Genomic DNA, 12,444 nt, shown 5'->3' on the forward strand with positions numbered 1-12,444 from the left:
ATTTACTTGTTAGCTATTGATGCTATTAAACCGTGTATAAGCAACTTGAATATAGCTCAATAGATTGAAATGTTAATATCTCTTTCTCAAGGTACTTTGTATTGAATTGTTTTATATTTAGAAAAAAAATACATGAGGAGAAGTCTACACTAATCTTGAAATGTCATACTTTGTATTGAATTGTTTTATATTTTTAGAAAAAAATACATGAGGAGAAGTCTACACTAATTTTGAAATGTCATCTCATCTTCCAATTGGGAATGAGAAATCTTTTAACAAAGTTGTCAATATTTTGGTTGGATGAAAACCAAATTATATGGATTTGGTAATAAATTGTTGCAAATGGTTAGACATATAACCACACGAGGAAGCAGTATCTAATGTTAAGAATCAGCACAATCAACAGGAGCAAAGGAAATAACTTGAGCTTCAAGGTCATACCCAACATGGTAGTTTTGCAGCTGAAAGTTCCCTAATATCGAAACTGGAGATCCAGAACGTAGAAGGGCAAGGCAGAAAATTCCATCATCCTCTATCTTCACAAAGGTACTTTCTACATTTAGAATTAAATCTGCACCATCAAAATGAACTGTGACATCTGGAAATGACTCTAAATCATTTGCATTTTGTAATTCAAAGCACAACTCAAATCTTTCTTTAGGGTCATCTTTTCTCTGTGGAAAATCTTTTAGTGTAAGGAATTTAGCTAGCAAACTATCAAATGCATCTGTTTCAAGACTTGAGTATGTTATTCCTGTATCTATGATCCACCCGTCTCTGACCTCATATACATCAAAAACTCCATCGAAGTGTGGCTCATCATTCCCAATGCTGATTCCAAGAACCTTCACATAATAAGCATCTGAATTGGGATATAACAAAGGTGTTTGACCCCCTGAAGTTACAGGTAATGATCCAAAATACATTTTACTTGTTGATCCTAAATTATTGAAAGGAACCAAGCAGTAGGAGAACTTTTTTATACCCAATTGAGAAATTAATGACAAAGGTGTTTGGTTCAGGCCCACATTCCCTGTATAACTTTGTTCATCTCCTGTTAAAGGAGCTTCTGAACAGCCAAAGTTCAAAAAGCCAACATCCACAAGCATCCCATCAGAGGTATCAAAACCAAAACTATCAGATGAAAGAATTCCACTTGTTGCTTTATTATCTCCATACACTAATCTATATTTGCACCATTTGTCAGATGAATTGCAGGTCTGGAAGCCAGTTAAGGAATTGCAAAAGTTAGAGCCACATGGTTCCATCTCATAGGTGAAGGATTTGGACGAGAGAAACTTGGTGGTGAGGCCTCTTTTTTCTGGTTCACATTGGCTATTGCAGTTTGAGCATTGCACCCAAATAAGACCATTTGATGTGTCTAAAAATCCCATCACTTGACTTGAAGGATTTCCAATGTTGAAACTCATAAGGTACTCACCACCTTCGTTAACTAATGTTGGTGATAGTGACACATCATTGTCCAATGCATTCTCTGATAACTTGTTGATGTAATACAGATAATTCAGTCGCGACCTAGAACGATGAACGGTTGCCTCTATCCTTGCAGTGTCTGTCATGGTGTGATTGTAAAATGGTGATAAAGGTGAATCATGGTGAATCAAACGTGCAGTGAAGCCAACTTCATTTGATACCATATGCATTCCCTTTGATTCAAAGATGGTAAACAAAAGAAAGAGAATCGTATTTCCAAGACAATGGTTAGGACTCATTTCATTAACTTAAACACAAAACATTACATTAAGTTTACGCTTTATATCAAGAACAATTTTACATTTCACTTCCATTGATTTGGGGATGGGTAGATGGTTTGTTAGGTCACACAAATTGGAATCTCTGAGTTTGTGCAGTTGTAAAAAACTCAGTTGGTTCATTCATGAGCCTCTTGTGTTTTCCAATGTGCAGAGGCCAGAGAGTGGAAGAAATGGATGAAGACTATCAGCAATTTCATTTAATCCTTTTCTGCAAGAGGTAACAACAATACCATTGTACATCTCTTTCAATTATAAAAATAATCAAAAGCAACCTTAGTTCAAAAATATAGTAATGATGTGCCTAAAAATTTACTGATCTAAAACAAAACTAGAGCAGAAGCATGAAGGAGAAGAGCCTACACCATTTGCTTCATTCTTGCTATTTTAGGTGTCATTTCAAGTCTGTTGAACCCACAGCTTCTCAATTTCTTGAAAACGATGAAAAGAAAAAAACCTTTCTTACTCCCGATTAGGTACGTCCTTCACTGATTTAGTCCAATCATGTTTAAATTTCATCTCTAAGCGGACATTTTGTAGATTGCTGAGCATTTTAGGAATATGAGATTTAATATTTGTGAAATAGAATTATAGAATAGTACATAAATGTTAGCATAACTATTGCTCCACAAAGGTTGAAAGGAAACTACTAATGCCTTGACTGACATTGGAAAAAAAACGTTGGACTTCTGGGGTGAACTTCTTTTGGTTAAACTACAAGTTAGTTCTTGATCCACTCAGCTAAAAAGGTTCCTAGTAAGTTCAATTTTCAAAATTGAGTCTATAAAGTTTGTCGTTTTTACCCTAAAAAAATTTCGGTAGGACATAATTGATTAGCTTTCGAATCTCTTGAAAATACTATCTGTTGTTAAATTCTAGAATGGACATCACTATTTTAAATTCTTGATTCTAGCCTAGTCATGTACAACATAGGACTCTCTGTGGGGGATATAATATGAATTACACACAATTTGACGTGGGTATATAATGTAGATACAAATTGACATTAGGGCATCACTATTTTAATTATTTTGGGCATTCGATAATGAAAATGAATATTGATTTGGTATATAGGTTACATAAATATTCAAGAGAGCAAAATTATCAGAACGTCATGAGCTTCGTCAATCTTGCTCTCTCGGTTACAAATTTGTTCAAATTCTTTCTCAATCGTGCACAAGCCAAGAGAGTGGTGAGCGGATATGAGTGAACATTGTTAGTTCCCTTAAGAATATTGTTAGTTAGGGAAAGCAGGATTCATGCATAAGTAGAGGAGGCAGAAGTATCTTTAGGCTCGAATTCGACTGGGAGCTCTCGATTTCTCCCATTGGTTGTAAGATGACAAAAATTTTAAATATGGTGGTAGTTATAATATATAGTAATTACAATTATAATCATACCATCTCTATCAAAGGACAAAAGCAAAAGATTTCTGATTTAATTTTAGAAAGAAAAAACTTTGGTTTCATTGCCAACATTTCTCCTCGAAAGAAGTAGGAGGCATCTTTGCGAGACAGTCTTGTCAATTGCTTCCATAGATAGGTACATAGCCCAACTTTCGTGCAAAGAAACTATAGTTGAAAATATAATGTACATTTCTTCCAATTATAAAAGAAGAGAGAAGATTGAATACAAAGCAATACCTAATGTTATGGCCTATAAATCTATTGATGCAAAAACAAGACCCACACACCATAAGGAATTCAGTTAGCAGAGCTGGATTATTTGGTATTACTCGAAAAAACAGTAAAGATAAACCACCTTGATGTCTTTTCTGTCTCGTCTCAAGTCTCTCTCGAACCATTGCGTCTCGTAAAGAAACAATTTTGGTCAGCTTCTCAACTGGATTCAGCATCCCCCATCATAACAGAATTATTTTTGAATCATGCTGATGAAAGTTCATCCGAAATCAAGGTTATGTTCTTTACCGATTTAGATGTTTACGTTCACCTCTGCTCCAACATTTTGTAGATTACTTAGCATTGTAGAAATATAAGAATTAAGATCTGCGTCAAATTCCTGAGGAATAGAATATGATATTACTGTTAAGCTTATTTCCCATGATTGATGAAACAAATGAATAAATCGTGTGTAATTTATTAGACCTTTCTATGTTCTTCTTTTTGGTGCTCGCTAACTTGTGACGGCCATTCATTGACCATCTTTTGGATCTCGGTCATAAAGTCCGACTTGGAATTCGAAAAAACCTGGCATTAAAAAAAAAACAGAATGAGATACGACTCTTCAAGACTCGATCACCCACTCGTTTATGTTTTTGTCTTCTATCCATGGTGCCGACAATTAAGAACTCAAATGCGAATATACAAAGATTAACATTTTAGGTGAAAATTCTCTAAATATCAAAATAGAGGACGTCTAGAGTTGATAAATCAAGACTTGTTCATTAGAGAAAGAATGTTGAGAACAGCAGTCACCTGATAAATTTCATGAATGATAGCAGCAGCTTCCTCAGGCTTACGTTCTAATAGAAGACCCTGGGAAATATACAAAAAGAAAATTAAGACATGTGAAACACTTGTTATATAAGCACTTCTTGAAAACTAGAACCACATAGGTCGTATTAATTTTGCAATGACATGTGAAACACTTGTTATATAAGCACTTCTTGAAAACTAGAACCACATAGGTCGTATTAATTTTGCAATGGAATGGAACACGTCCGAAGATGCTTTGAACAACTTCATTACCTTAGCTCGTGAAAATGCAGTTCCAAGAGTATGTCGCTTTGTTGTTTCAGCTCTCAGCCTATCAAATTTCCATAGACAATCAACATCTCCTACGCAAAGGAAGTTTTGGAGCTTCATAAGCAACTATTTAATACAATGAAAAGAGTGCCCTAAGAACTTAGAAATGTTGGTCAGAACAATGAGGATTTTTTTTTTTTTTTTGGTAGTAAAACTGAAGCAACAGCTTATTTTTCTATTTGATGCAGAATAATAATGAAAAGCTCTTATCAGTGTGATTGACACAAAACTGAAAGTTCAATAACCTTACACATGATTAAGATTTTGAAAAAAATGCAGTTGAAATACATTCAACAAAACTTAGTCAAGAAGCCTCCACCCCCATGTGTACCTTTAATAGAACGAAGACATTTTCTGCCTTAAAAAGAAAATAAACTGTAGCGACAAACAAATGTAAGTAAAAAGGAAGCTAACTTACACAACGAATCTTTTGCGCATTACTCAATATCCAAATGATTTATTCATACCAATACTTAAAAATATGCAACCAACCAAAACAATGAATAAAATTGATCGTTCATTGAGAAATGCAAGTAGTGTGGCTACCTATTTTGGAAGCAAATCTCATCAACGTGTCAAATGATGTTCGGCGAAAATTTACTCCAGCCTTGGAGAATTTTTTGAAGTATTTGGAAAGCAACGCCCAATTGTCAGCATTATAACATATCCTGCAAAGAATCAATACAATCTTATAGCGAACAATGCAAGACAAATATGACACGATTCAGAACTTCAGAATGCAAAATAGAAATTTATGTTTATTTCTATTGACACAGATAAATGATTGGTTACTTTTTAGAACCCAATTGAGCTTCATCAAGCTAACCTGAAAACAATATCTGCTGTACCAGGTTGTAGTGGCAATTTATTCCTTCTTATAAGTGCCACAACTTCACCCATGAGTTTAAGATCATTGTGCTCTTCGGCATATGCCTGAACAGGAAGAGAACACGTAGATTAATAAATCCGAAACTGAAAGCTCAACAATAAACATAGTAGTAATAAATATATCCTTAAGACCAGTAGATGGTGAGCAGATGCAACACTGGGCGTCAATCCATTTAAGTTATGGATCCACAAGGTCTTCTTTCCTGCACATGTAAATTAAGACTAAGTCCCATCATGCGTATCATAGTAAACTGCAAACCACAAAAAGAAAGAACTGTATACCAATTGCACAACCAAGCATATAAAGGATATTATGGCATACCAAATTGAAGGGCACCTGCCCGTACACATGCTTTGGTGACCTCTCGGCAAAGATGAGAATTAAAATTATCGTGAATACGAAGATTTGATAGCCTCTACAACCAAACCAAACGGAAAAAACTAAAAATGTGACCTCAAAAGGGAGCATAACAATAGGAGTGTAAGAGCTAAGGGACTAACAAATATCCGCAGCCTTTTCAAAATGCCAAATAGAAGCTGAATATCCTCCTCGGTTTTACAATTTTGGATCAATGACCACATCCAAGCATTAGGAGGCATGCTTCTTTTAACCTCTACAGATTCAAGCATTTTATCATATAATTCCTTGGCAGTGACTACACAAAAACAAAATTAAAAAAACCATGTTAAAGAATTTCATAAATCACACCAAACAAAACCAGAAAATATCAGCAGAATAAAAAAAAAACAAAACAAAACAACAACCTGTAGCGGTTTCCTCAGCAGCATGTGCCACTGATGAAAAAGAAGCATTAGGCATCGATAGATACATAGGAGTGGAACAGTCTTGCGCCATTGGAGAACAACATTGTCGAGCTATCCCTGTTCATTACATTGAGTCATTGACATAATGAACTTCTGCTCTGAGATATTAAAATTTCAGTTCGAGCATAAGAAACTCCCCTACTCCCATTTCCTAACCAAACTAGTACAAATAACCATAAAATCTGACCTAAAACACGTAAATTCCAATACGGTTCCAGTAAAATTCTTCTAATAGATTTTAAAAAATTTACGAAACGTTGAAAACTGGAAAGTGAATGGTATAATTACCAGAAACAGTCCGCCATTGATGAGAAGTTGGAGGATCCTGGTTTACGGGAAAACTAGAAACAAGAAATCGATAAAACTGGAGAGAGGTGGAAGAAGATTTGAGAAGATTGGAGAGGCGACGAGAGCTGGAAACGACTTGCATTTCAACAAAGATTGTGAAGAAGAAATGGCGATTGAAGGAAGACTCCAATGGAAGTATCGGCTACCGAAGCGATGAAGATGAAAGCCCAAACCCAAGGATTCGATTTGGACATTTGGTGAGGGTTTTCGGGTTTGCTTCTCTACAAATCACCCCATGCTTTTACCGTGAGACCTCCTCACTGATTTCCCAATTTATTTATCATCTAAATGCCTTTTTCCGTTATTAAAAAAACCCTTAAACCTCTATACCTAATTGAAGTATTAAATATCAATTAATCTACGTCATTAATCAGACTTAGCTCGACTGATATCTATATGTTCAAAAAGATCAAAGCTCTCGTGTTCAATCCCCTCATCCACAATTTGTACTAAAAAAATTTATATCATAGCAAAGTGACAGACATTTATATTATCAACGTCAAAGTCAAAAGTTCAATTCGAATTAACTAACTCATTTAAATTGTTTGCCTCGATTCTTTGTTTTTCAAGAAGGAAATACAAATGAATTGAGGGCAAAGTTTGTTTATTTAAATAGTGTCATGGTCAAAGGAAATTTTTTATTTTCGGGTTAAAGTTCTCTCTCTATCAAGTTAGTGTGATTCACATTAAGTAAGTTGTCTCTTGACTCGATGGTACTCTCACCAATTAGATTTGTTTTCCTTCCGGTTCTTCTATCTATTGGTAAATCAAGAAACATAGAAAAAGGTGTTTCACCCATAATAACGATCAAATATCACTTAATGAAAATATATGTAATGAATGATAAGGATGAGTGCTATTGTAATCTCTCGTACTTTTATCCCTCGAAGTTGTTGATTCAAACTATCACTTATTGTATAAACAAAGTTCTAAATCCCTCGTATTAAAAGCCTTGATCTTTCATTTCCCTTTTAAGGATTACATATGTTTCTTCACTCCTCAAATTGCTTACACTCCAAATTTCTAATTTACTATTGAACATCACATTTATAGAAGTATAGATTAGTGATATATTTTAAAGCAAAATAAAATATCAAATAATCGTATGAACGATAACAAAACACACAAATACAAACCTAAACATAACTCAACCTCGATAAAGATAAATTGTATCGTTGAACTATTTGTTTCTTAAACGTCCATTGCACTACTGTAAACATGAATTTGTGTTCAACTTCCAATATTTTCCTTAAAACATCATATTTTGAAGTTTGAGAAATTGAGATAAGTTCCCCATCCATGTAGTATATTGAACATTTTTTTAATCAATATTTTTTTTAGATATGAGTTTAAATTGTATTCATTAAAAAAACCATTAAACATTCAATTTTGATTCCTTTTCATTCATAAATAATAGATGGATAAAGAAAGAAAAAAAACATTTAATAGACATTTGTTAAACTAAGACCTAAGAAAAACAAAATTGAAAACTTGGAAACACAAACTTAACCGTTTACAGATTAAACTTTATAACTTACCATTAAAAGAATACATATGAGAAACCCTTTGTTATGCCACATCAAACTGAATTTTCTTTTTCAAATGATATTCAATAAGAATATCAAATGGCAATTGGGAAAAAAAAAGTAATGACACCTTATAATGGATAGTTGTGGGATGTGAATTTAAGAATCTAAATGCTCTTAGAAACTAAGAACCATAAATTGAAGATTCTTTCACTTCATACATCTAACAATGAAGAACTTTCTATAATCATATGTCAATCTTATCAAATAATTTTCTTAATTAGGTGAGACGGAATGAACCTTAAATACACCAGGGCCACCCTGAAGTATTATTATTATACCATACAAAAATAAAAATAAATTAATTACGAGTCCTCTAAGACCTCTTGATTTCATGAGAATACATGATGAATGCCATGCCACCACTTCTCTGAAAGCAATTAAGAATCAGAATGAACAGCAAAAACAAAAGCAAGGGAAGAAACAGATCTCTCAGAATTCAGTATTATATCATATAAGGAGAAATAGTAAAGGTATTCACTTAAGTTGGTATTTTTAAATGTAATATGCTTACAAATTCATTCACCCATGCATTCTTTCATACCTGGGTTTTTCTTTAAGACTCCACCAAAAATGGAGGAAGAATAACCTGAAAAAAAAGAACAGTTTCAAAGATTCCACAACTGAATTCCCCAATTCACTCCTGGAATCATAAATGCAATCTTTGAAGTTACATTAATGAAGAATAACTGATACAGAAGCCAACCAAACCCCCTTAACATCTCACTTTGAGATGCTACTTCTTTTGGAGACATAAGAATCAATCACTGTGGAAGAACTGGAGGAGCAATGGCGCGCGTGTTGTACGATTGGCAGTGGCAGCATTTCTGCCCAATTATGTGAAAGTAAACTTCTGTCGTGTCGTTGCAGTCATTGCACAAAATCCAAACCTGCAAAACATAACCATGAATTTTTCCTTCTGTCTTTGTGCAAGCGTTCCGAAATGCAGAAAAAAGGTTCAAATGCAGAGGAAAGTGTATGGTGGCAGAGCAACAACAGAGGAATGTTATATATTTTCCCAGTGCAGGTGTTTCTTTTGTATCATTGATTCATAAAGTGTTAATAATAAGCAAACATTAGGTGTATGCAAAAGATAATGCCATAGTTCACCATTGAGAAATTGAATGGTCTCCCCATTACTATCATCTAGTAAATACAATGACGCACACTCTAACTGAACAATAGCTCAACTGACTAATACATATACCTTAGACAAGAGAATAGAAATTTGGATCTCCATGGTTAAACTAAAAAATATACGTAACTACATGAAAGAGGGCAAGTAGCTAAAGACAGTAAAATTAGGGAAAAACCTTTTTGTGACGATATTCCTCTGGCATGACTGTTGCTTCAATCTAAATAACACACAGTAGATGAAATATTGAGTAAAGATGTGTTTAACAAAGGATGGTATATACATTAACAAAACTCACATAACATGTTTGGTTTCTCTTAACAAAATAGACTAATTGGATTCTGTTATACTTACCTCCTCATCCAATTGTTTCCATGCTTTGGACATGTCGACAACTGACTTCGAGCAAATCGGACAACAGTATCTGGGTTATAGCAGAAAAAACTCTGTTCAGGCATCCATACATATATCTTATGGCTTTGGAGCTAATAAAACTAAGATGAGCTTACTTATCACGATTTATCATCTCAGAGTAACATTCAAGGTGCATCGTATGTCCGCATTTCATAACAGAAACATCTTTCAGCGTGTCAAAAAGGTACTGTTGAACACCCAGCATGGAGGAGTGAGGACGTAAATATGGGAACTTGCTTTTCGAATTTTTGAAAGAATAGGAAAAGGCTGGAAAAAGACCTCATAACAAATTGGACAATGGTGCTGCATAGAGTTCTCGATGCAGGAATGATTGTCACGCAAATTTACATGGTAACACGATCCTTTAAAGAATATAAGAAACATAATTAGCACAAATGATCAGGCTCTTTTCAGTTGAAGACGTTTCTTCTTATAGGAAAAGTTAATGAATAGTATAGTGAATCAACAACAGCAAAAATAGAGAGCTAAACCCAAACCGAAATGTTATCAAAATTGAAGAGAGATCAAGGTCAAAGTACAATAGAGAGATCAAGGTCAAAGTACAATAGAGAGATCAAGGTCAAAGTACAATGCCTAACCTATATAGTAAAAAAAAAAATCAAAAGTCTTAAAAAGGATCAAAGATTTACCACACTTCTTGCAATGAAAATACTTTTCTCGACTGCCAACCCTGTTTACATGAGATCGGTCAACTCAAAAGGCTTGGTTTAATACACCCTCTAACTAATTAAAAAATGGAAAATGAACATTTTTTTCAAAACTGACCTACAAATTCCACAATCCTCACAATGGAACTGCCCCTTCTCAATCTGCAGAGAAGCAAGGAAACCATGAAGGACAGAGAGAACAAGCATACAATCACCAATTCTTGCTTTGTTGAGTTCAAGTATACACGTAATAAATCAAATAACAAGAAGCAAAAATCTTAATATTTACATCATCATCATAGAATTTGCATATTTCACAGAAGTACTCCCCCATATTAACACCACAATTCGTGCAAACTCGAGCAACCTGCAAACAGTGGTGAATAGTAATAAAAAGAAAAATCACCAGTCAATAAATATGAGAGAATAAATTCTTGTTTTTGCCTCCACACCCGTAAGCACCATTTAACTTTCTGACATGGCTTATTCTTAGTGGATTAAAAATCTTAGTGGAATCTACTTATTTCTTAAATTAAATAAGTAGGCTACCACAAAATAAACCACATCATAAAGTACATTAGAGGTCTTACTTACCAATATGGTGTGGAGGCAAGTTTTCTTCATGAAGAATAAAAGTACAAAACTTAATATTAATAAAATGACAAAAATAACATTTCCATACTGGCTGCTCCGTGTCACAGACTGCACAGACGACCTGATTCAGGTTTGGGAAAAGATATCAATCGTCTGCCATTGCACACTTACAGATAAGAATACAAAACCAATGGGAATGGGATAAGGATTAAAGAAAACCATACTTGTTTAACGTCAAAACGATTGAGTTCATGACGATCAGAAAGTCTGCTCATCACACTCTAATCCATCAACAACAAGGAATGAAATACATAAGTAAGAGCAAACGAGAAGATTAATAACGTGAATAGACAACAAGAACAGACCGTAGCTTCGTTATGACAATGGCGACAGGGGTAGATTTCATTGCAGCAAGGGGCTCGAATCTTACATCTCCTACGGTAATGCTGGCATCTATAAACAATAACGCCCATAAATTAAAAACAGAACACAAATCGAAAAACAAAAAAGACCCAGTTCAGAATCTTCAAATAGAGCATCAAAACAAAAGGAGCGATGAAAAAAGGAATGAAAATCAGGGGTTTTTACCCATAGCCCATCTTCCCAAAATCAAGACGATCATCAGCTGAGACTTCCATGAAAGCTCTCATATGGATAGGGAAGGAAGGCGACGGAAGAGCTTCTTAAAAGGGAAAGAAGGGTTGTTTGGTTGTTGTTTCAATATCCCCCAAAAAGGAAATGTCAAGAATGGTGACCCCAGATTTATATCCACCTTCTGCATCTCGATCTGGCAATTTTCCTGCATAAAAAAATAGCAAGATAAAGCAATGTAATAAATTATATAATAAATCTAAAGGAATGCCCACTTCGAGAGGAAGAGAGAGAGAGAGAGAGAATCCGTAAAGGATAAGGTGGGTCGAAGGCTGACATGGGAAGGTAAAAAGGGTAGGCGCCGAAATTTGAGCGAATGAGGAAATCAAAGAAGTTTGATGCCAATAAACTGATTGGGGCATTTTAACGAACACCTTGAAGGCAACGAGGATTCCAAAACTTCTTTCGTTACTTTTTCTTTATTTCTGGAGGAAGAAACTTCTTCTCTTCCCTCACTTGATGGAGAATGGGAAGGGAATGAGAATCCCGATGAAATTCAGCTCTGCAAAATTTGAAAGCCATTGCATTACATTACAAAAACAATCTTAAATTTTGCTATCTCTATCTATTTTTCCTCTCAACCTCTGATAAGTTTTTCAACATTTTCTACATTGTATTCTTCCAAAACAATTTTTAGTTCTCTCTGAGTCCTATTTTGGTTTCTTTTTGTTTCCTATTTTTAAATGCCAACTCTTTGTTATCAAATCATGTTTGTTTGAACTTTGACTATAATAATCTTCTCTCAAACTAAATAGTGAGTGATAGTAAACATTGTTTCAAAACTCGATTATATATATA

At 34.4% G+C, this 12,444-nt stretch overlaps 3 protein-coding genes across 6 annotated transcripts; all 3 read right to left on the bottom strand.

Annotated features, from left to right (window-relative positions):
* Positions 1-150: 150 nt before the first annotated feature.
* LOC101207067 (aspartic proteinase CDR1) lies at positions 151-2,433 on the bottom strand. Its single transcript, XM_004134423.3, has one exon. It carries the CDS (start codon positions 1,731-1,733, stop codon positions 384-386), a length of 1,350 nt encoding a protein of 449 aa, XP_004134471.3. The 5' UTR covers positions 1,734-2,433; the 3' UTR covers positions 151-383.
* A 750-nt stretch (positions 2,434-3,183) lies between these two features.
* On the bottom strand, positions 3,184-6,806 carry LOC101219378. 3 transcript variants are annotated; one of them, XM_004134143.3, is made up of 12 exons: positions 6,539-6,806; positions 6,191-6,307; positions 5,927-6,081; positions 5,748-5,841; positions 5,558-5,628; positions 5,364-5,470; positions 5,084-5,205; positions 4,481-4,569; positions 4,208-4,267; positions 3,878-3,979; positions 3,701-3,791; positions 3,184-3,614 (listed from the first exon to the last, which is right to left on the bottom strand). In XM_004134143.3, exons 1-11 carry the CDS (start codon positions 6,678-6,680, stop codon positions 3,705-3,707), a joined length of 1,146 nt encoding a protein of 381 aa, XP_004134191.1. In that variant the 5' UTR covers positions 6,681-6,806; the 3' UTR covers positions 3,184-3,614; positions 3,701-3,704. The 3 variants fall into 3 exon arrangements, with proteins under 3 accessions (XP_004134191.1, XP_011651034.1, XP_031739007.1); XM_011652732.2 differs by having other exon boundaries at positions 3,184-3,791; positions 6,539-6,804; XM_031883147.1 differs by having other exon boundaries at positions 3,184-3,791; positions 6,191-6,348; positions 6,539-6,677.
* Positions 6,807-8,614: 1,808 nt separating this feature from the next.
* Positions 8,615-12,165, bottom strand: LOC101219616 (E3 ubiquitin-protein ligase MIEL1). 2 transcript variants are annotated; one of them, XM_031883535.1, is made up of 13 exons: positions 11,924-12,165; positions 11,584-11,794; positions 11,361-11,448; positions 11,220-11,276; positions 11,084-11,116; positions 10,691-10,768; positions 10,520-10,563; positions 10,384-10,424; positions 10,013-10,095; positions 9,829-9,920; positions 9,674-9,743; positions 9,498-9,539; positions 8,615-9,074 (listed from the first exon to the last, which is right to left on the bottom strand). In XM_031883535.1, exons 2-13 carry the CDS (start codon positions 11,643-11,645, stop codon positions 8,949-8,951), a joined length of 816 nt encoding a protein of 271 aa, XP_031739395.1. In that variant the 5' UTR covers positions 11,646-11,794; positions 11,924-12,165; the 3' UTR covers positions 8,615-8,948. The 2 variants fall into 2 exon arrangements, with proteins under 2 accessions (XP_031739395.1, XP_004134192.1); XM_004134144.3 differs by having other exon boundaries at positions 8,638-9,074; positions 11,584-12,165.
* Positions 12,166-12,444: the final 279 nt, after the last annotated feature.

Source organism: Cucumis sativus, chromosome 3 (assembly GCF_000004075.3).
Source record: "Cucumis sativus cultivar 9930 chromosome 3, Cucumber_9930_V3, whole genome shotgun sequence".
In the NCBI taxonomy this organism is placed as follows: Eukaryota; Viridiplantae; Streptophyta; class Magnoliopsida; order Cucurbitales; family Cucurbitaceae; genus Cucumis; species Cucumis sativus.

Excerpts from the sequence above, each read along its gene's own strand:
- LOC101219616 (XM_031883535.1), bottom strand. The coding sequence starts at position 11,645 with ATGAGAGCTTTCATGGAAGTCTCAGCTGATGATCGTCTTGATTTTGGG. Across the intron at positions 11,449-11,583 it reads TTTGGGAAGATGGGCTATGG|ATGCCAGCATTACCGTAGGA; the intron begins GTAAAAACCCCT and ends TATTGTTTATAG. Across the intron at positions 9,075-9,497 it reads AGGAATATCGTCACAAAAAG|GTTTGGATTTTGTGCAATGA; the intron begins GTTTTTCCCTAA and ends TATGTTTTGCAG.
- LOC101207067 (XM_004134423.3), bottom strand. The coding sequence starts at position 1,733 with ATGAGTCCTAACCATTGTCTTGGAAATACGATTCTCTTTCTTTTGTTT.
- LOC101219378 (XM_004134143.3), bottom strand. The coding sequence starts at position 6,680 with ATGCAAGTCGTTTCCAGCTCTCGTCGCCTCTCCAATCTTCTCAAATCT. Across the intron at positions 4,570-5,083 it reads GAGATTTGCTTCCAAAATAG|GAGATGTTGATTGTCTATGG; the intron begins GTAGCCACACTA and ends TCCTTTGCGTAG. Across the intron at positions 3,980-4,207 it reads TCATTCATGAAATTTATCAG|GTTTTTTCGAATTCCAAGTC; the intron begins GTGACTGCTGTT and ends TTTTAATGCCAG.